The sequence below is a fragment of the Vespa mandarinia genome, chromosome 10, assembly GCF_050613455.1.
Source record: "Vespa mandarinia isolate Hongniang chromosome 10, ASM5061345v1, whole genome shotgun sequence".
Classification (NCBI taxonomy): Eukaryota; Metazoa; Arthropoda; class Insecta; order Hymenoptera; family Vespidae; genus Vespa; species Vespa mandarinia.
The window spans coordinates 1,545,001-1,565,149 of record NC_140819.1 but is presented as its reverse complement, the minus strand read 5'-3'; the positions used below and the strand labels follow the sequence as shown (position 1 = coordinate 1,565,149).

The following is a 20,149-nucleotide window of genomic DNA, read 5'->3' as shown; positions in this document are numbered from 1 at the left end:
TTTATTATTGTCTTCTTATCAATAGTATGTAGATACATGAAGAAAATCACATTATATACGCCAATTTATCATTTTTTAAATGGAAATACGTTAGAAGTTTTAAAAAATTAAAAAGCTTAGACATTTTACTAATTATTATTATTGTTTTTCTTCAATATTAATAGTATATACACAATATAAAATACGTAGAAAATATAGTTTTATCTTAAATATACATTATCTTTGATAAAATGTTTCGAGAGATTAACATCTTAGGCTGCAAAAAGAATGGTAACAAATAGCAAGTCGACTTTTAATGTCAATAAAAAAAATAATTGATATATATATATACATATATATATATATATATATATATAAACGATTTATTATTTAATATCGAGTTGGAAATCTTGCTAATTTTTTCCATTCTGTTTACAGTCTTTAACTCTTACAAACGTACTGTGCGTTAAAAATAAGAATTATCACAAGCCCTTTTGATACTTCACTTTATTCGTGAATATATTATGGACTCATTAATAATTTTCTTCTAATAGTATTTACTACGTTGAAACTAAAAATTGAAAAACCAATATAAAAACAATATTATTATTATCTGATAATATTATTTTAAAATTTTAGCAAACAAATAAAATTTCAAACCTGTGCCTATCACGTTTCATAATGAGTTGCATTTCATGTCGCCAACGATAAATGTTTGGATATGTATCAGGATCAATAGAAGGCGAAACAGCATTGTATACAGCATAATCAATTCTTGTTGGTATGTCACTAAAAAAATGTGCATATTAGTTCACCATTTCTAATAGATTAATAACTGTATATAATTATAAATTAGATTATAGAACATTTTCAAAAATTGTCTGATATTACTGACTTTTCAATAAACAATGTACAGCCTTCTTCTGCAGTATACATATCATCTTCCGAATCAGAATGTATCAATGGTGGAGTAGATGGTGGAGTAAAAAATTCATCTATAAATCATGAGTAGTAATGAATAATTAATCGTGATGAATAAATAAACATATACACGCACAATACTTATATTTTGTAAATTACATTGATCATTACCATTATTTTCTATGCTAAATTTATTTTGTGAATCGTCGGATAAATTTGTGATTCCTGATAGATTCATTACATCTGAATATAAATATATTATTAGCAAGTATTTTAAAGATATTAACTTATCATATTGATATTTTTTAATTAATTTCTTAATTTTTATATACAAGAAACAACTTACTTTCATCGTTATCATTTTCATCGGATTTATTGAATAACGAAATCGATTTTAATTTGAGACATAATCTATCAAACTCATCACAAAAGTCTGGTTTTGAATCTATATTGGATTTATCAATTGTTGCTTTCTATAAAATAGAAAAAAGAATATCATATATGCGTGTATATACATATATATATATATAATTCAAATATATATAATTCAATGCTTGAACATACCTTATCACAGTAATATGATTGTTTAACAAATCTTTGTTCCAAATATTTTTCCAATTTTGCCAAACCATCAACACAATGAAAATCAGCAAAATCATTCAAGAAATGCCAATATTCTTTCCAAGATACTTTATATTCTTCAGCAAGATTTCTATACAATAAGTTTTGAAATAATTCATTATAATTATGATAAATAATTACGCTAAGCTTATAAAACATTTATACAACCGTCCAATTCGTTCAAGTCCTTTTTCTGTATCCTGAAGTCTTAAAGTTAAATTTTCGTTGGAAGAATTTAAAATATTAATTTCTTGAATATCTTTTTTAATAGGAGTAATACAACGACGTGGTGGTGTTTTCCATTTTTTCCTAAATTCTACTGCTTGTGACTTTGTCATAGGTCCAGCAAATGCACGTACCTTAACACATGGACTAATAGGATCGTTATTAAAATTCTGAAAAATGATGTTTAATAGTTATAATATAATCTAAAACAATTTTGAATAAGATTTTTATAATAGTACATATACCAAAGGGCTTGTTGGAGAAAATGGTTCACCAATGGTTGGCTGCATTGTTTTATCATCAGCTCTCAATACTGGAACATAATACTGTTCCTCTAATAGCATACGTATTTCTTTTATTAGCAATTCATTTCCTTGGCACTTTCGCTTACATATCATCTGAAATAATCGCAGAGTATTAAGATAATGTAAAAAAAATAATATAATAGCAAAAATTACTTAATACTTACATCAACAGGTGCTTGGCCAAACTTATTAGTCAAAGTTTTAATACATTGTGAATAAGAAACAAAAACTTTAACTACATCTCGAAAACCAAATTTAACTGCAAAGTGTAAGGGTGTCTCATTTAATCCTTTGTCAGGTGTATTTAAATACAAATCTAACATAACATCAGCACGATCCACATAGCTTTTATTTCCTTCTTCACCATAAAATAAATGCATGAATTCTGTATCTCCTATAGCATTTAATATCAATTCACATATATCAGCCCAACCAGCTTTCGCTGCTATATGTAATGCATTATATCGACAACCTTCCTATAAGAACAAGTGACATTTATAATGTATAACAATTAAATACTTCTATAAAGACAAGATAATTACGTACTTGTAAAATTGCAGGTGTATCTCCACTGCTAATTAAATATCTAGGATTTCCCCAAATTGTATCTTTTACTGCATCTAAATCTCCACTTTCTATTAATTTTTTAAAACATATAAGATCTTGAGTCTTAGGACCTTTAAAGTTACTTGATTTTTCTTCGATCACAGGGACTCCTACATTAACAGAATTATTAGCACAATTGTACGTTTGTTCATGTCCAGTTGTTGCATATTCTTCAGCATCAGTATAAGACTTAAATGTTTTCAGACGTCCTGTTTTATGTTCCTTTATTACTTTTAAAGCTTCAGCTTTGTTTGTATAAATATGAAGATTATCTAAAATATATAAATACAATAGAACCAACTTCTATGGCATATATTAAAATATATATATATATATCATTTTTGTAATTACCTTTTGTATTATTGTCTAACAATTCATTGTTCTCATGAGGTATATATACAGCATGAAAACCAGTTCCATTTGCGAGGTTATGATTCTTAAGATGTTCATTATCCATTTGTGATATTTTATTGTTTTTATCAGTCAGATGATTATTTATTATATTATATATTTAATCATATAGTTAACTACATACAATACATACTTTAATAATATAATCACAATATCTATTTTTAGTACAAAAATTATCACGCCACAAAAAAAAACAACAGTAACAGCCGTATATCCGATGATAAAGAATGTATAATATTGTTGGTATGGAATAGTAATAAATATTCACACTTGTTAAAATACTATTAAAATATAATATATCATTTGATTTATAAATATCAATGACGAGTAAAAACTTTTGTTAAAACATTCCATTTTATAAGAACGAACTCCTGAAGTTGTTAATTATGACGAAACTGACCAATGCATATAGTCAATTGTTTGCTATTCTACACGTCATTTATTGGTATACTTACATTGTAATAAAAATAATATACATTAATCAACAACTCTTGTATTTTTTAAGTAAAATGAATTTAATATTGTTCTGACCATTTACTATAATTATTTTTTTTAAACAAAACAAAAATTTAATAATATTTTGAATTTACAATAAATATACATTCGCATATACAAGGAATGAAAAAACGCGCCAATGTATCAAAGAATATAACTCTGCATGGATTAATAAAACAAGAGAACAGGATTCGCTAAAAATAACCTCTAACATTTCTAGTAATTAAACTAGAGATATTACTCAAAATGACAGCAAATAACTATATGAAAAATAAGAATTTTTATTTTACATTTATGTTTTTTGGAATAAAGAAGGATATAAAATATTTTCAAATTAACATTTTCTAATTGAATTGTTGATTTTTGATTGGCTATTGGCCAACTTCTTATCCAATCATATTTCATTAAAACTTTTTAAGATTAATTCTTATAAATTTTGATTTTAAACTGAACAAAATATTCGTATATTATTCGTTGACAAGTGAGTTTGTTGATTCATGGATAAGCACTAATTATGAAAAATTAATTATAAGTGCAGGAAACAAGGGAATCATATTACTGTAAAATTTCCAGAGTGAGATTAATAATTCATTATTATAATTATTATATATTCGTTATTTTTTCGTTATACTAATAACATATATTATAACTATTACTCTAAAATATTCACTATTTGCAACACGTGATCTTCAGAGCATATGCTTCAACAAACGTAGAGGAAGGTAGAAACACTATATAAATAGTACCATATTTTATGAAAAACCAATTAGATTTTATTAATAATTAAAATAAATAAATGTAATAAAACATTGTATATTACTTTAGTAATTTACTTTATTTTTAGAAATCAATAGATTGTGTTTTATTTGAAGGTGCAAAGGTGAGAAATATATGCCGCACAATTGATAATCATTTTGATTATGTTTTATGAATTAAATTTGTTTATATTTTCCAGCTGCAAATATAAAAAAGAAAAATAATGCAAGACCAATTAAAAGAGTTGGCAGTAGCCTTATATGATATTGGAGCTGTAAAGTTTGGAGAGTTTATAACCAAAGTTGGTCTGAAGACACCTATATATTTTGATTTACGTGTTATGATAGCATATCCTCAAATAATGGTAAAATAGAAAAAATAAACAAGATACATATTTTGCTTTCATTGAAAACAATAAGAGATGAGTAATATGAAATATTGAAAACAATAATATAACATTTTTTTTACAGTCTAGATTAGCAAAAGCTCTTTGGCAATTAGCAAAGACTCAAACTGATACAATTCAACTTTGTGGGGTACCTTATACTGCTCTTCCATTAGCTACTTTAATTTCAGCAGAATATAATATGCCAATGTTGATTAAGAGAAAAGAAGCTAAGAATTATGGTACAAAAAATCTTATAGAGGGTAACTTTAAGTCAGGCGATCACTGCATAATAATTGAGGATGTAGTTACAAGTGGAAGTAGTGTTTTAGAAACTATATATGCTTTAAAAGAGGAAGGCTTAATTGTAACTGAAGTTTTGGTGGTAATTGATAGGGAACAGGGTGGAAAGAAAAACTTAGAAAATAAAGGAATCAAAATGCGAAGTCTTTATGATGTAACTCTATTAATGGATTACTTGTTAGATTATGGTAAAGTTACACCAGAAATTGTAAAAGATATAGCAAATTATTTAAAATCGTGTCAAGCACCAATCCCTTCTTTGCTAGGTAATTATTTTTATATTTTTTTTTTATACTCATAATTATTCCTATTTAAGATAATAAAATTTTATATTCATTCCAGTGAGTATAGTGAACGAAAGACTGAAAACACCATTTAGTATACGTGCAAATCAAACCAAAAACGCAGTGGCTTCTAAATTGTTTCAATTAATGGAAACAAAACAATCCACTTTGTGTTTGGCAGCTGATTTGACAAAAATAAATTCTATTTTAGAATTGGTTGAACTTGCTGGACCACATATCGTGATTTTAAAAATACATGTAGATATCATAGAAGATTTTTCTTTTGATTTTTTGAAACGTTTAAAGGAATTAGCAAAGCAACATGAATTTCTGATTATGGAAGACAGAAAATTTGCAGACATTGGTAATACAGTCTTATTACAGTATAAAAACGGAATATACAAAATAGCAGAGTGGGCTGATATTATTACAGTACATCCAATTGCTGGACCTGCTATTATAGATGGCTTGCAAAGTGCCTTAAATGGTATTATTGAACCACGTGGTATTTTTATGGTTGCTGAAATGTCTGCAAAAAATGCTTTAACTACTGGAGATTATGTACAAAGGGCAGTGTCAATTTCTAAAGAATCTGACATGGTAATTGGTCTAGTATGTCAATCAGATATTATTCCAAACTTAGGAATGCTTCAGTTAACACCTGGTGTTAAGTTACACAACAATTGTGATAACTTAGGTCAACAATACAACACACCTGAATCAGTTGTTAATTCGGGTGCTGATATAGTCGTTGTTGGTAGGGGAATTATTGAAGCAACGGATCAATTAGGTGCTATATTAGAGTACAAACAACAACTTTGGATAGCTTATAAGAAAAGATTATTAAGATAAGTAATATGGAATTAATATATATCTATATATATATGTGTGTATATATACATATATATGAAAAATACGTTTTTACTATATTTATACATAAGAATATTTGCATATAATTTGAAAATAGTACAACTAATATACCTATATCAATATCAGAAATCATTAAACAACAATTATTTTACATACAAAATTGTAACAAAGTATATGTATAATTTCTGATTAACCCAACATTTTATCACTTATACGAGATTGAAATTATACTATATAGATACACACATTTAGTAATTGTGTCATGTAAAATATTTGGTTTTATATTATAAAATATATGATTTTTATTTTGTATCTTACAATTTTATAGTTTCAAGCTTCCTTACTTTTAGTAAGTTCTTCAACTAATTTTCGAAATACTTGCGCAACTTGACTATTGGGAAGAGTAACTAAAACACTTTGAGCTTTATCTTGTAATCTACCAACTTGAGGATCTATAGGTACCTTAACTAAAAATGGTATCTTTACCATTTCTGAAAGAGCTGTACCTCCACCCGATGAAAATATATTTGTACACTCCTAAAAACAAGAAAATAGAAAAGAATTAAGAAAATATTTACTATTATAACAAATTAAGTTTCTGAATAATTTTTTATTGGAAGTCTTACTTCACAAGATGGACAAACAAAACCACTCATATTTTCCACAATACCAATTATAGGAATCCCGGTTTTTCTACAAAATGTAACTTCTCTCAAGACGTCATCAACTGCAACTGCTTGAGGAGTCGTAATTAAAATTGCACCATCACATTTAACATTTCTGAAATTTATTTGGAATTTACTGATACGAAATTTATATATATAACATATGTTTTTAATGATTTCTTAGCCTATATAGAAGGATATTATAAAAATCATAAAGATAATTGCTTTACTTTAAGTTTTCCATCACTGTGATATGTTCATCTGAAGTACCAGGTGGTGTATCAATAATTAAGTAATCAATATTTTCCCATACTACATCTGTTAAAAATTGCTTAATCATAGCTGTTTTTTTAGGACCACGCCAGATTACGCTGTCATTTTGATTTTTTAATAAAAAACCGATTGACATAACAGATAGTCTCTGCTCTGTATCAGCAAATACTGGTACCCATCTACAAAGACGTATTATATAGAATTGTTAACTTGGCGTATAACTTTTACTCAACTAAAATTGATGTAAAAAATGATTAATAAAAAATCTTTGATTTACCCATCAGATGATTGATGTACATCTTTATCCTCTAAGTTTAATAGATATGGTACACTGGGACCACAAAGATCTACATCCAACAAGCCAACCTAATAACATTTTAATATTTATCCTTCCTAACCTAGTGCACTTACATATTAAATTTTGACAACTCACTTTAAATCCAGATTCTTTAAGCGCAAGGGCCAGTTGTGTACTAATAGTAGATTTGCCTACGCCACCTTTTCCAGAAAGGACTAATACCACGTGTTTCACTCCTTCTAACATCTCGCAACATAAAAATATAAACAAATTATGACTGCACGTAGTTTACACAATATTTAGTTCTGTTTTTACCTAGGTAGCACTGTTACTATAATCAATGTAGATACAGCATTGATTGGTTGAAACTTTTGCGTTTTATTTAAAAGTAGTATTTGAAATATTATTGATTTCACCACGATTAAATCGATTGAGAAATTCTAACAATGTTTGTTATTATTAATGTTTTTAAGTATTAATTATAAAACACACTAGGAGATATATATTTCACATATTTTTTGAAATATTTTAAACTGCTAATTGAAACGTCATACGATCCAGAAGTAATCAATAAGCGTGCACCTGTTTATGATGACATTTAAAAATGGTATCTAAATTTTTCTTTATAATTGGAAATATATGATTAAATATAAATTCTTTGAATTTACATTTTTATCTATACATTCTATTCTATACATCTATTTATACATTTTATCTATATATTTTTATCATTACATTCATTTTGAATTACAGATTTTGTCAAGAGCAAAACCAGCTTCTTCAGAAGGATCAAGATTATCTGCATCACGTACTAATATACCAAAGTTAGAAGAATTTTTAGAAAAACGTGATTACATAGGTGCTTTAACTCTTTTAGAATTTAACAGTACTTCTGGCAGTAATTTGGAATCAGAATTATGGATGGGTTATTGTGCCTTTCATCTTGGAGACTACAAGCGAGCTCTTACTATTTATGAAAATCTTAAAAAAAAAGAAAATGTTCTAGTCGATTTAATTACAAATTTAGCATGTTGTAATTTTTATCTTGGGATGTATCCGGAAGCACAAAAATTATTGGAAGAAGCACCTAATAGTAAATTGAAGACAAGACTTTTATTTCATTTAGCACACAAAATGGGTAATGAAGCAAAATTGCTGGAGTATCATCAAATGTTACATGATGTTTTGGAAGATCAACTTAGTTTGGCATCCATACACTATCTTAGAGCACATTACCAGGAGGCTATTGATGTTTATAAACGGATATTGCTTGATAACAGGTTAAGTATTGAATTATTATATCAGAAAAAAAATTAATTAAATAAGAAAAAATTTTAATTAATATTCTGATAATATAAGTATCCTTATATAAAAATAAGAATTTTTTGACAATTCAGTTTTGTAGTTACTAATCGATTTCATATGCATTTAGCAAAGTGGATGAAAGAAAAGAGAACAGTTTTATGCATGAAACTGATTCAGAAGTATATTTTATTACACAATTAAAAAATTGCAGGTATCCATCTCCCATCCTATTTGCACCCTTAGTATTTAATCCAATACTTTCCTACCATATATTATGTTTATAACAATTATTTACCATCAAAGTATTTAATAATTTTATAATATTTAATAATTTTATAATTTTAAAAATACTTTTTAAAGGAAATATGATTTTTTTCAGAGATTATGTAGCTTTAAATGTATATGTAGCTTTGTGCTACTATAAGTTAGATTATTATGATGTTGCACAAGAAGTTCTGCAAGTGTACTTACAAAAATTTCCAGATAGTGCAATTGCAATCAATTTGAAAGCTTGTAATCATTTTCGTTTATATAATGGTAATGCTGCACAAGCTGAAATGAAGCAGCTTATAGGAAAGATATCAAGCTCTTTTAGTTTTGGACATGATCTTATTCGTCATAACACTGTTGTATGTACAGTTTTCTTAATTAATAAATGTAAAGAAAAATGTTATAATAAAAATGATTTTACAAAGGTAAAATCAAATCACTTTTAAAATCAGTAATGTAATCAATATTATAGGTATTTCGAAATGGGGAAGGAGCTTTACAAATTTTACCAAATTTAGTAGATGTTATACCAGAAGCTCGACTTAATTTGGTAATATATTATTTAAAGCAAGATGATATAAAGGAAGCATATGAACTTATTAAAGATCTTGAACCTGCTGTTCCACAAGAATACATTTTAAAGGGCATAGTAAATGCTGTAATGGGTCAGGAAATAGGTTCTGTAAGTTAATAGATTTTTTAAATTAGATAGGTAGTTATAATATAGATTCTAAGATTCAATAGTAAAGTGATAAATATTTTTAGCGTGACAATATAAAAACTGCTCAACAATATTTTCAATTGGTGGGTTCTTCTGCATCAGAATGTGATACCATACCTGGTAGACAATGTATGGCATCTTGCTTTTTCCTTTACCGACAATTTGAAGAAGTTCTGGTTTATTTAAACTCAATTAAAACTTATTTTTCTAACGAAGATAATTTTAATTTTAATTATGCACAAGCACAATCTGCAGCAGGTTATTTTAAAGAGGCAGAAGAAGCTTTCTTAATGATACACAATGAAAAATACAAAAATGATTATATTTACATCAGTCTTTTAGCTTATTGTTGTAAGTTTAATATGTTGTAAGTTTATGTTATTTAAAAAATAAGTACTATATTTAATAAATGAATTTAATCTTTTTAGATATTATGAATAAAAAAGCAAAACTTGCATGGGAGTTATATTTAAAAATGGATACATCAACAGAATCATTTAATTTATTGCAAATGATTGCGAATACTTGTTACAAAGTGGGTGAATTTTGGTATGCTGCTAAAGCATTTGATATGTTAGAACGAATGGATCCTAGTCCAGAACATTGGGAGGGTAAACGTGGAGCTTGTTGTGGTACATTTCAATATATTGTCGCAGAAAAACAACCAACGTATGTTTTATATATCATATGTTAGATAGGATATAAACTAACATAGATAAATGAATAGATAGATTGATTTGAAATTAATATTCTTTTTTTACAGAGATCTACTTCCTGAAATAATTCTTTTGCTTAGAAATACATCTAATTCACAAGTGGAACAAATTATTCGTGTTATGCGTAAATGGGGTAAAGATAACAGGATTAATTGTTAATGCTGTGATGTATAATGATTTAATAATCAATTCCGTCCATTAATGGCCTTGTTTCTTATTTTCTTTTATATTCTATGAAAATATCGTTAATTGGCAAAACAATAATTAATTATATAATACGGGACCAACGTGAATGCTCAAAAACTATTGTTGTTTTGTTATGAAACAACACTGCTTGTGGTTGCTGCTTTAATATAAAATAGATATATTTAAACCGTGATACACTCATTTGTATAATAATAATTACGATATAATAATAATAATAACCTTTAACAAACATAATTAAAGTATTTTAAAAACGCCATAATTTATGACGTACTATTTTTCTTCTACTTTCATGTACGATTAGCCGACGTCCTGTAGCATAAATTTGAAAAATTTTTAAACATATTTATATGTTATAAAGTAACTTGAATCATACACACTTCTTCGAAAATATTTCTATTGAATAGATGCTACAATGAAACTAAAAGAAAAAGATTTAATTTAAAATAAAAGATAAAATTAAAAATTTTAATGTTTATAACATAAAAAAACAAAATAAATTTTAATCTATAAGTTCTTTGTAATATCTTGTTAAAAAAAATGAAAATAACAAGTACTTTTTTCAGTAAAATTAAATTTAATTATTTGATTGATGATACTAAAAGATATTTTCCATTTTATTCATAAAATGCATTATTACTTAGCCAGTACTAGTACAAATATAGAGAAGGAGTGCCTAGTACCAATTATTTCTACATAGTTACATATAAAAATAGCACCAAAATGATTAACGATATACATACTAGCATGTTAATGCAAATTTCATTTTGTATGATATCGATTCTTCTCTGAAATACATCTTATTTCTCGGCACTCATTCTCTAACTATGTTTATCTACATTTGAGTCTTCAGTACAGTCCGTCAGGTGAAATAACTTTAATAGTCCACACTAGTATTCAATTGTTACACTCCATAATTTAAAAAAGATCACCGTTTTTCAATTGCACGATACATACACTCAGTATCCGTTTCATCAAACGTTGACACTCTAAGATCAAGTTAAAATTGATTATGCTAAAGGTGTAAATATAGTAGTAATAAAGCAGAAAGTATATGCAATGTTCATTTAAAGTCATTCATGTATTACGCTTTCTTTCTATCATTCGTTATCACTTTCACACATTCTCTCACACATAGTTTTGAAAAGATCCTACGAATTTTGTGCTCCCACTTTCGTATGTTCATATACATTATGATGAAAGTATCTTTTTGGCAATTTGCTACTAGCCAATAAGGCTCGATGTTGTAGCATGGGCGGCGTTATCTACCGTATTAATTAATTTTCAAAATTCTGTACATATAAGAGAGTAATTGTCAGATCATTACAGTGACAAATATTATGCAATATCCTTATGAGCATCCCTTCAGAATACAGTTAGTTTTAAGAAACATATACATGCGTAATATTAAGAGAAACTTTCTACTTCATTAATTGTTTTCATATTGAAGAACAGTTGTCAGAATTCGTTCCATTTATACGAAAAAACTAATTGCATTAACAACAATTATTATTCATTAATTTATGTAGTCAATGTAAATTCTTTCACTACTGCATTTTCTCAAGTTAGGTCAATTATAGAATAAATAGTTATTTAATGACATTTATATACCTGTTAACGTTAATTCTTAATAACATTAATCATAGATGAACAAGTTAGCTGTTTTAGCAATTTATAACGTGATGAATGAATATTTGATTATATCGCGGTATGTTTTTTATCATACAGGTATATCGAGAATTTTCTTCTGTTTTCTAAGAAATTTCTGTACTCGAAAGGATGATGGATGCTGCACTTATACATCAAAGCATTTATACGTAGCGTAGATTCGACCAAGCAAAGGATCTATGCAACGTAAAAATGAATTCTTATACCGATAAATTACACAATAAAGTAATAGTAAGAAAACGACTATTTAAATAATCGTGTACGCACGATCATTATAGTTTTGACCCCGTTCTTCAGAAAATAATTTTCTATTCCGTGCACCAAATGCAAAACTATATTATTCGTTCGTATTTGTACATGGAAATAGGAAATCAATTTCTATCATTTATTTAATGATTATAAAATAGGGTCCAATATTATTATTCATACAATTCGAAGATACGCAACGTGTTTTTGAATTTATACAGATTGTATAAGAACGTTGTTTGGCATTTATATATGGCGTTGTTGGATGTTGAATGTTTAAAATTGTAAATCATCACATCTTTGGATGTTGTATGATTTCTTGAAATTTGTTTAGAAACGAAGCGTCAAATCGACAGCATGAACTTGTATAGATAAATTAAACTAAGACATTAATTCTTTTACAGTATATCATACACATGTTTAGATATTAAGCTAAACTAATTTTGAACCGAAGACAAATTGAAAGGAGATGCGCATAAAAGCTACTAATTTCTACCTTTTTATTTTATTTTTTTTAAATAACAGAGAAAGCAGATATATCAAGATACAGTGTTTCATGCTTTCATATATGAAGAATACTTTCATGAATGATATCATATAGAAAAATTAGCGTCATATAGAAAAAATGCACATACATACTACGTATTCTTACGTGTGAGTATTTGAAAATGACACTTATATTAATTAAAAATATGATTCTCTTACATAATAAAAATGAGTTTAAGCGAAATTCAAGAAAATGTAATTCGTTAATATCATTATATTATGATTTCAATTCTGTAATAGGAACTAAATGCAAAGATATAGGTCATAGGATTTATTTGTTTAGGATTTCACCAAATCTTTAAATTTGTTTTTCTACTTTTTTAGGGATCTTAAATAAATGTAGTGCATTCCACGGAAACGATTTTTGTACAAAATGTACTCGAAGAAGCACAATATGAACACAGACTGTTAAACATATATATATGTAATTGTGTGTGTGTGTGTGTGTATATATATATATATATTAAGCAAGAAACTCTGATCTTCAATGTATCTACCTTCAACTTAACGAGTATACGCTGGATCGTAAATCGTTAAACGATCAGTCGTGCGATAATCGATCGTCCCGCGATTCTCAACAATTTGAATCTTCAACGCCACCAGTTTGGTGCTATTTCTTTGCCCTCTCGATTTAAAGGATGCGTCATATACATTGTTCGGTTAGTCTTCGATCATAAAATCATTCCGTAATCTAAGACGGTTCTTCTTCCGCAGGTAACGATCGCAATGCGATAGATTATTAATCGATTCAATCTTTCGATTATCCTTCTTGAGGAAGAAAAAGCCGTCGTAGAATATCATTATTCTATCTCAGTCTGTTTCTTCTTTTCTTTTATCTTCAAAACTTGGTCTTTAATAATATAATAATAATAATAATAATAAAAAATAGTAATAGTAATAATAATAATAATAATAATAGTAATAATAGTAGTAGTAGTAATAGTAGTAGTAGTAGTAATAGTAGTAGTAGTAGTAGTAGTAGTAGTAGTAGTAGTAGTAGTAGTAGTAGTAGTAGTAGTAGTAGTAGTAGTAGTAGTAGTAATAATAATAATAATAATAATAATAATAATAATAATAATAATAATAATAATAATAATAATAATAATAATAATAATAATAATAATGATAATAATAATAATAATGATAATAATAATAATAATAATAATAATAATAATATTCTCGCGTTTGGCCGATCCGTGGCACACCTAAGAACAACGATGATCAAACGTAGTCTCGCTTGCAAGCGGACTGGTTATTCTTTGTCTTTTTCTTCTTTTTCTTCAATGATCTTTTGTAACTGCGCGTAAGGCTATGAGTTGCTACACTGTTCAACGCTGCCTTCGTGCATGCCACGGCACTTGTGTCCTAATTTCTATCCCTGAAAATCAATTTCGTACATTTCAACATTCCCTTTCTATTTCTAACTATGACGTTTAATTGAATCTTACGGTAAATAAGAGACTCACCCTGGCCCAGGATAGTAATAAGGAGGTGGTCGTTCGTATTCTGTACTTAAGGGAGGAGCAACGGCAGTGGGTTGATATCTTGGTGGTCCACCATTTGGAAAGTCCCAATTTCTAAAATAATAATTGCATGATTTAAAATATAACGAAGGCATCTATACGCCACGATCGCAAATATTTTACGTTCGTCGCGTGGCTCGTGACGTCACACGCGAAAAGAGATCGCATTTGCATTCACAATTAACAAAGTAAACGTAATGAGTAATTCGTCAAACATTTATCGAATATAATAACCCTTCGCAAATATTATAAAGATGCCTTAGCAAACAAACGATTGATATAGCAGCTATCCAAGCAAAATGAAATATACCGCTGAGCCGAGGACTCATTAATCGCAGGATTGATATCCCACGTAAAATTTGCGTCACAAATCTTTGCATCATTGAGATAAGACTCTTATTTACTTTGATTTTTCTTACGAAAGATCAAAAGTATACAGTTTAATAATTAACAAAGGAGGTCATCCTTATTTAATTCTTTTTGTTGATTAAATAATCAGGTTTCTTATCGGTATTAGTTAGTATAAATAAATAAATAAATAAAAAAGTATTCAAATCGACAGGTTCAACATTTATGATAAAAATATTTTGTAACACTTTATGTGGGCTATCCTCTTTTATTTAATACATATATACGTGAACCGCACGTATGTCTATAGATTGTATATAGATAATAAACATGCTTTCGCGTTCTTTCTTTCTCGCAAAATAACACGGCCAAAAATGATGCAATCAAAGAATGATAGATATGCGCGTTTTTTTTTCACAGCACATGATATTACGTAAAGTGGATGATATGTATCAAGAATAAATAAAAAAGCATCGGCTTGATTCTTGATTTTCGGAATTTTCTTGGAAACGCACGCGAAGCCCTTTTTCTCTTCCGCAAGAAGCCTGACCTTGGCAAAGCTATTGTGATAATATCATATAGACAGATACGTATGTATGTATGTACTATGTACGTATAATGGCTAAAACCAAAGTATGATCGTACTTAAAGAATAAAAAGAAGAGAAGTGGAAGAAGAAGAAGAAGAAGAAGAAGAAGAAAAAGTAGAAGGGTGTGATATGAAGAAAGGGTAGAAAATTAAAGGAACGAAGACGAAGAAATGAAAATGGTGGAGAAACATTTGTTAACAATAGTCTTGCGACTTACGTGCAGAGGCGTATCAAGAGACGCGAGAAGTTGCCCCCCCGCAAGGTTCCCACTCACCTGTAAATAACCGGGAGAAAAAGCGTGACCAACGTGGTTGCGTGATGGGGATATGTGTCGCTGACATTGATAAATTTAAGCACAGAGTTCAGAGATTATTTTATTATTAAACGAGGGCGTTCAGAGCGTTTAAACGAAAAAAGGGACTAACTCGATGAGTGGGAACCCAGCACGTATATAATATGTATATAATACAAATTGAGATTGAAAAGATGTATTTTATCTCGTACGCTCCTTCGACTTTCGTACAAGGTATCCCCAAGTGTAAGTAATTACGTTATGATAATTAAACAAAACAAAAAAAAAAGGAAAAGAAGAAGAAATGAAAAGCGAAAGAAAGAAAGAAAGAAAGAAAACAAGAAGAAAAAAGATTAAGGAAATAAGTACGCTCGAGATAAATAAAGTGCGGCACTTAAGTTATCACAGAAAGCTGCGTTTTTGTTTCTCTTTTTATGTTTCAAGTAACTTGCTCGCTCCTTTTGTTTTGTTTTTTTTTTTGGCTCATAGAAAACTTACTGCGACTCTAGCGATACACTAAAGACTTTATTGTGAGGTTCGCTTTTAGTAGGGGCGATATGTTCGTGGTTACGCCACGATAAGGTGAAACTGTAAAAATAAATTATATGTGACTAATGGAAAAAACGAAGAAAGAAGAAGAAGAAGAAGAAGAAGAAGAAGAAGAAGAAGAAGAAGAAGATACGCTCGATCGACATTTTTCTTATCTTTTCTTTTTTATTTGAAGATGTTAAAACTTCATTTAGAAACAACAGATGTTAAATACGTACTGATAATCGTTAAAGGATTTCAGATTAGAATAAAATCTCGAGATAAAAAGTGGTTAATGTTATATATATATATATATATATATATATATATATATATATATATATATATATATATGTACATATAAAAAAAAAGAAGAAGAAAAGAAAACTACCGAACGTTCTAATGCTCGATGCCGTTTGTTCTTATTTTCTCTTGTTTAAAATCTTAGGAGGAAGTGAAAATGTTACTTGCACGACTTTTGATTACTTACTTAGGCGCTACATCTTCGTATCTAGAATCATGATGCGATGTACTTTGATGAGCATCTGTGATCCTTTCACGATCGCTGTACCCAACCGCTGGACCATCATAACTTTCAACGTAAGCCGCGGGATGATGTCTGCCATGGGAGACGTGTTTTTTATCGTGTACGCTGCAATCAAAGATTAAATTCTTTAATATTTCATTCATTCGATGATAGAGAAAAATAAATGAGAGCAAGTGAAAGACTGCGTAAGGCACTTCGTCATGCGAATTAGACAAATTTATGCATATCCATGTGTTTGCATATGTGTGCTTGTATCCGTTCTAAGCAGCTTACATGTATGTATATATATATATATATATATATTCACGCATGTAATATATACATATATATGTATCTCGGTCCAACTATTTTCTCTGATGTACGATAGAGCTAGCGTCTGCGTTGCATTTTACAATACGTACACAAGATGCCAGAAGCCATTGTTGACGTTAAACGGGGTAAACCATTTCTCAGTGGCAAAGCTTTTAACGTAAATTATTTGACATTATTGCACGCTGTATGAGTTAAATGCGTTTAAAAGCAGAATCTAAAGAGAGTTTTAAGAATAGAGTTTTAAAAAAAGTTACATAGTGAATACAATATTTAATAAAAATATGCTTTGCGTGATTTTTTTTTTATTTTTCATGCAAATAATAAAAGGAATTAGTAAGCGACACTAAGAAATAAAAATATTCATTTGGAGAATTATTTTCAAAGGTAATATATGATAATCACACATACTTGTACGAAAACAGGGAAGTGTATATACGTTCAATTGGTAAAGAAATAGAATAAAATAAAATAAAATAAAATAAAATAAAATAAAATAAAATAAAAAAAAAATAAAATAAAATAAAAAAAACAAAAAAAGGAAATAGAAAAAAAACGAAGAACAAAAAAAAAATAAAGGTTCAACATTTCGAAAAATTAAACAAAAATACTTACGACTTGAAACATGCTACAATTATCATTCTCGACATGCGAACACTTTGATTGTTCATTTGTTTTATACTTACTGAGCGAGGGGTATGTTATCCCTGTCTGCGTACGCGTCATACAAATATTCACTGGAACGGAGCGTGTTAGCAGTTAGATTCCAACAACCATTCCACATATTAGAAAGCTACTTTAAACTTAATATCAGCTAATGCGATGTATACTTGATACAGAAACGATCATACGTAATAAATTGACATCGTTACTTTTCCGGACCCCATAAATTTTTTTTAGACAAGTAAAATGTTAATACATTACACGGCACATTTATAAAAATTTAATAAAAAATATAGAAATCAAATGAAACGATACGGCAATGTTCGTCGCACTTTATCGATCCCTTTTGTAATCGATGCAATTATAAAGATAACTTATTAGAGGTATAAGGTACTCATGCCGACCATGGAAAGAAAAAAGATACTAAGCGCGAGTATGTGTATGTACATGCTATGATTTATGAAAGCTTGAGTCACTACAAGAATGAAAATAAAGAATTTAGAATTTCTGTGTCAAAGATATCCGATGAATTGATTATTAGAATAGATTGTAAAAATAGATTAAACAAATTAAAAATGTCTTGTGACAATACTTATGTATAATACTTTAATCTTTCCTCACGTTGTTTTAAGAAAAAAAAATTAATAATAAAAAACCAAGAAAAACAAAAGACTAAACGTAATTTATACATTAATATGTTACTCAGCTGTATTAAAAAGTTTAATTACAACGAAGGAAACACTTAAACGTTGAACAAGTTATCATGCGTTTTAACGATACTCAAATAACGGTTTAAAAAAGGGGTAGAAAAGATACGTTATATATTTCACCTTAATCTATAGTATAATCGATAAAAAACTTACGCTTCGACAAGAGGTCCCGGGTATGGATCAGACTTTTGATACAGAGCACTCAATTTCACGCAAAGTACTATTGTTGGTAGAAAGAGGATTAAGCACCAGCCAACGCTTGCCCAAAAACCATTCTATAAAAATAAAAGATATGAGTGTACCTTAGAAGATTTCAAATGCGATAACACGCGATACGAATGTTACATCAGAGGAATATAATCAAATTTACTTACAAATGGATCTAAAATCTTATTGCATCCGGCTACAAGAGTTGCGTTGTAAGCATTAGATACCGGTTGACATCTGCCAACTTTGTTACGAGCACTGTCGATTACATGCTCGAGGAAATCATCGACTTGATGAAGAAAAGCGTTACCAAATTTCGTAGCAAGCTATGGAAAAGAAAATTACATGTAAACATAAATGTAGAAGATTAAGTCGAGAATAATAAAGTTATTTAAAACTTACATATTGAACGTATTCCGGTCCGTCCTTGTTTAAAAATTGTTGAGCTTTCGTAACTTCGTCTACTAAATTGTGAATAGCCTCGGCCATTGAGGTATGATTAAATTTGATACTTTCTTGAAGAGCCAACGCGTTTTCACTGAGTTTTTCACTTAACGTGGCCATAGGTACCACGAGGTCTCTGTGGTAATGCTCCAAGTCATGAGCATTCTTTAGAAGGCTGTCTCTGATATCCTCTTGACCGGGTGACAATTTTGTGGATACATCTCTCAATTTTGATGCCAAATGTTCCAAATTAATATTTGTGATATTGTCAGCCAGAAGTTCGGCATACTGATAAAACTTGATATCGCTCAGACCACTTTGCGCCAGATCGTTGAGTTTCGATCTGGCGCTCTCCTTCAGAATCACCACACCTGGAGAGAGATTTATCTTACGGCGCAGCTGTTGAATTGTATCGTTGATGTCTATGCGTCCAGCATAATTACGTAGAGTACCAATGTCGAACAAATTACTGAGTTTCAGTACGTTGTATAGAGTCTCGTTAGCATGACATTTGCTAAAATAAGATTCAATAAATTTTTGATTATTTTTAATGTAAAGAACGATTCCTTTTTTCTACACATTATTGCGCAATTAATATTTACGTGATTATATAGCTCATGTTGATATCAAAATTAGGATTCTTAGGATGCAGTATCTTTCGGATCTGCACAATCTCGTCCACTAATTTGAACATTCTATTGTCCTTCGGATTTTTTAATGGCTCACAAATGCCTCGTTGCGCTAGAACTCCTGTTATCATATGTACCACTGTGATTACCATTAAAACACTGGTTAAAAGAAAGATTATCCATACGGCCCTATAAATAAAATTATTTATGAATATTGAACATTTACAACACAATAATTCATAATGACAATTACAGTATAAGACTTACATCATAAGGAACCGTGCACC

General features: G+C 28.8%; 5 protein-coding genes across 12 annotated transcripts in view; 2 read left to right on the top strand and 3 right to left on the bottom strand.

Moving 5' to 3' along the window:
- Positions 1–110: 110 nt before the first annotated feature.
- Ankle2 (ankyrin repeat and LEM domain-containing protein 2) lies at positions 111–3,605 on the bottom strand. 2 transcript variants are annotated; one of them, XM_035873452.2, is made up of 11 exons: positions 3,009–3,603; positions 2,598–2,929; positions 2,216–2,527; positions 1,992–2,144; positions 1,690–1,916; positions 1,465–1,612; positions 1,247–1,373; positions 1,072–1,143; positions 875–974; positions 640–768; positions 112–550 (listed from the first exon to the last, which is right to left on the bottom strand). In XM_035873452.2, exons 1-11 carry the CDS (start codon positions 3,112–3,114, stop codon positions 502–504), a joined length of 1,755 nt encoding a protein of 584 aa, XP_035729345.1. In that variant the 5' UTR covers positions 3,115–3,603; the 3' UTR covers positions 112–501. The 2 variants fall into 2 exon arrangements, with proteins under 2 accessions (XP_035729346.1, XP_035729345.1); XM_035873453.2 differs by lacking the exon at positions 1,072–1,143 and having other exon boundaries at positions 111–550; positions 3,009–3,605.
- A 427-nt stretch (positions 3,606–4,032) lies between these two features.
- On the top strand, positions 4,033–6,283 carry r-l (rudimentary-like). 3 transcript variants are annotated; one of them, XM_035873459.2, is made up of 5 exons: positions 4,033–4,285; positions 4,408–4,443; positions 4,536–4,683; positions 4,790–5,273; positions 5,350–6,283. In XM_035873459.2, exons 3-5 carry the CDS (start codon positions 4,543–4,545, stop codon positions 6,141–6,143), a joined length of 1,419 nt encoding a protein of 472 aa, XP_035729352.2. In that variant the 5' UTR covers positions 4,033–4,285; positions 4,408–4,443; positions 4,536–4,542; the 3' UTR covers positions 6,144–6,283. The 3 variants fall into 3 exon arrangements, with proteins under 3 accessions (XP_035729352.2, XP_035729350.2, XP_035729355.2); XM_035873457.2 differs by having other exon boundaries at positions 4,519–4,683; XM_035873462.2 differs by having other exon boundaries at positions 4,044–4,137; positions 4,519–4,683.
- A 59-nt stretch (positions 6,284–6,342) lies between these two features.
- Positions 6,343–7,667, bottom strand: Nubp2 (NUBP iron-sulfur cluster assembly factor 2). Its single transcript, XM_035873467.2, has 5 exons — positions 7,533–7,667; positions 7,377–7,465; positions 7,057–7,278; positions 6,788–6,941; positions 6,343–6,698 (listed from the first exon to the last, which is right to left on the bottom strand). The coding sequence occupies exons 1-5, from the start codon at positions 7,641–7,643 to the stop codon at positions 6,492–6,494; spliced, it is 783 nt and encodes a 260-aa protein (XP_035729360.1). The 5' UTR covers positions 7,644–7,667; the 3' UTR covers positions 6,343–6,491.
- Positions 7,668–7,825: 158 nt separating this feature from the next.
- Positions 7,826–11,003, top strand: Ttc26 (tetratricopeptide repeat domain 26). Of its 2 annotated transcripts, XM_085659919.1 has the most exons (8): positions 7,826–8,004; positions 8,151–8,677; positions 8,830–8,913; positions 9,082–9,331; positions 9,445–9,654; positions 9,738–10,044; positions 10,122–10,362; positions 10,457–11,003. In XM_085659919.1, exons 1-8 carry the CDS (start codon positions 8,002–8,004, stop codon positions 10,566–10,568), a joined length of 1,734 nt encoding a protein of 577 aa, XP_085516045.1. In that variant the 5' UTR covers positions 7,826–8,001; the 3' UTR covers positions 10,569–11,003. The 2 variants fall into 2 exon arrangements, with proteins under 2 accessions (XP_085516045.1, XP_035729347.1); XM_035873454.2 differs by lacking the exon at positions 8,830–8,913 and having other exon boundaries at positions 10,457–11,002.
- A 3,359-nt stretch (positions 11,004–14,362) lies between these two features.
- The window catches only part of LOC118444802 (prominin-like protein), a 34,226-nt gene continuing 28,439 nt past the window's right edge, over positions 14,363–20,149 (bottom strand). For 2 of the 4 annotated variants that reach the window (XM_035873440.2, XM_035873443.2), the window contains 10 exons: positions 20,130–20,149; positions 19,836–20,051; positions 19,192–19,747; positions 18,957–19,115; positions 18,736–18,857; positions 17,896–17,946; positions 16,844–17,005; positions 16,324–16,413; positions 14,540–14,650; positions 14,363–14,451 (listed from right to left, as the gene is read on the bottom strand). The exon at positions 20,130–20,149 is cut by the window's right edge and continues 130 nt beyond it. In XM_035873440.2, coding sequence (XP_035729333.1) covers positions 14,439–14,451; positions 14,540–14,650; positions 16,324–16,413; positions 16,844–17,005; positions 17,896–17,946; positions 18,736–18,857; positions 18,957–19,115; positions 19,192–19,747; positions 19,836–20,051; positions 20,130–20,149 — 1,500 coding nt within the window. In that variant the 3' untranslated portion in view covers positions 14,363–14,438. The remainder of the gene's footprint in view (positions 14,452–14,539; positions 14,651–16,323; positions 16,414–16,843; positions 17,006–17,895; positions 17,947–18,735; positions 18,858–18,956; positions 19,116–19,191; positions 19,748–19,835; positions 20,052–20,129) is intronic. The other 2 variants (XM_035873444.2, XM_035873445.2) reach the window with 2 other exon arrangements.

What these genes read in the sequence shown, in the direction of transcription:
- Ankle2 (XM_035873452.2), bottom strand. Translation starts at nt 3,114, where the DNA reads ATGGATAATGAACATCTTAAGAATCATAACCTCGCAAATGGAACTGGT. An exon ending in GTTAGACAATAATACAAAAG is followed by an intron (nt 2,930 to 3,008) that starts GTAATTACAAAA and finishes TATATATTTTAG; the next exon opens with ATAATCTTCATATTTATACA. An exon ending in ATTTAGCATAGAAAATAATG is followed by an intron (nt 975 to 1,071) that starts GTAATGATCAAT and finishes CATGATTTATAG; the next exon opens with ATGAATTTTTTACTCCACCA.
- r-l (XM_035873459.2), top strand. Translation starts at nt 4,543, where the DNA reads ATGCAAGACCAATTAAAAGAGTTGGCAGTAGCCTTATATGATATTGGA. An exon ending in TAGCATATCCTCAAATAATG is followed by an intron (nt 4,684 to 4,789) that starts GTAAAATAGAAA and finishes TTTTTTTTACAG; the next exon opens with TCTAGATTAGCAAAAGCTCT. An exon ending in ACCAATCCCTTCTTTGCTAG is followed by an intron (nt 5,274 to 5,349) that starts GTAATTATTTTT and finishes TATTCATTCCAG; the next exon opens with TGAGTATAGTGAACGAAAGA.
- Nubp2 (XM_035873467.2), bottom strand. Translation starts at nt 7,643, where the DNA reads ATGTTAGAAGGAGTGAAACACGTGGTATTAGTCCTTTCTGGAAAAGGT. An exon ending in TTAAAGAATCTGGATTTAAA is followed by an intron (nt 7,466 to 7,532) that starts GTGAGTTGTCAA and finishes AAATGTTATTAG; the next exon opens with GTTGGCTTGTTGGATGTAGA. An exon ending in ACAGTGATGGAAAACTTAAA is followed by an intron (nt 6,942 to 7,056) that starts GTAAAGCAATTA and finishes AATAAATTTCAG; the next exon opens with AAATGTTAAATGTGATGGTG.
- Ttc26 (XM_085659919.1), top strand. An exon ending in TTATTCGTCATAACACTGTT is followed by an intron (nt 9,332 to 9,444) that starts GTATGTACAGTT and finishes TCAATATTATAG; the next exon opens with GTATTTCGAAATGGGGAAGG. An exon ending in TGGGTCAGGAAATAGGTTCT is followed by an intron (nt 9,655 to 9,737) that starts GTAAGTTAATAG and finishes AAATATTTTTAG; the next exon opens with CGTGACAATATAAAAACTGC.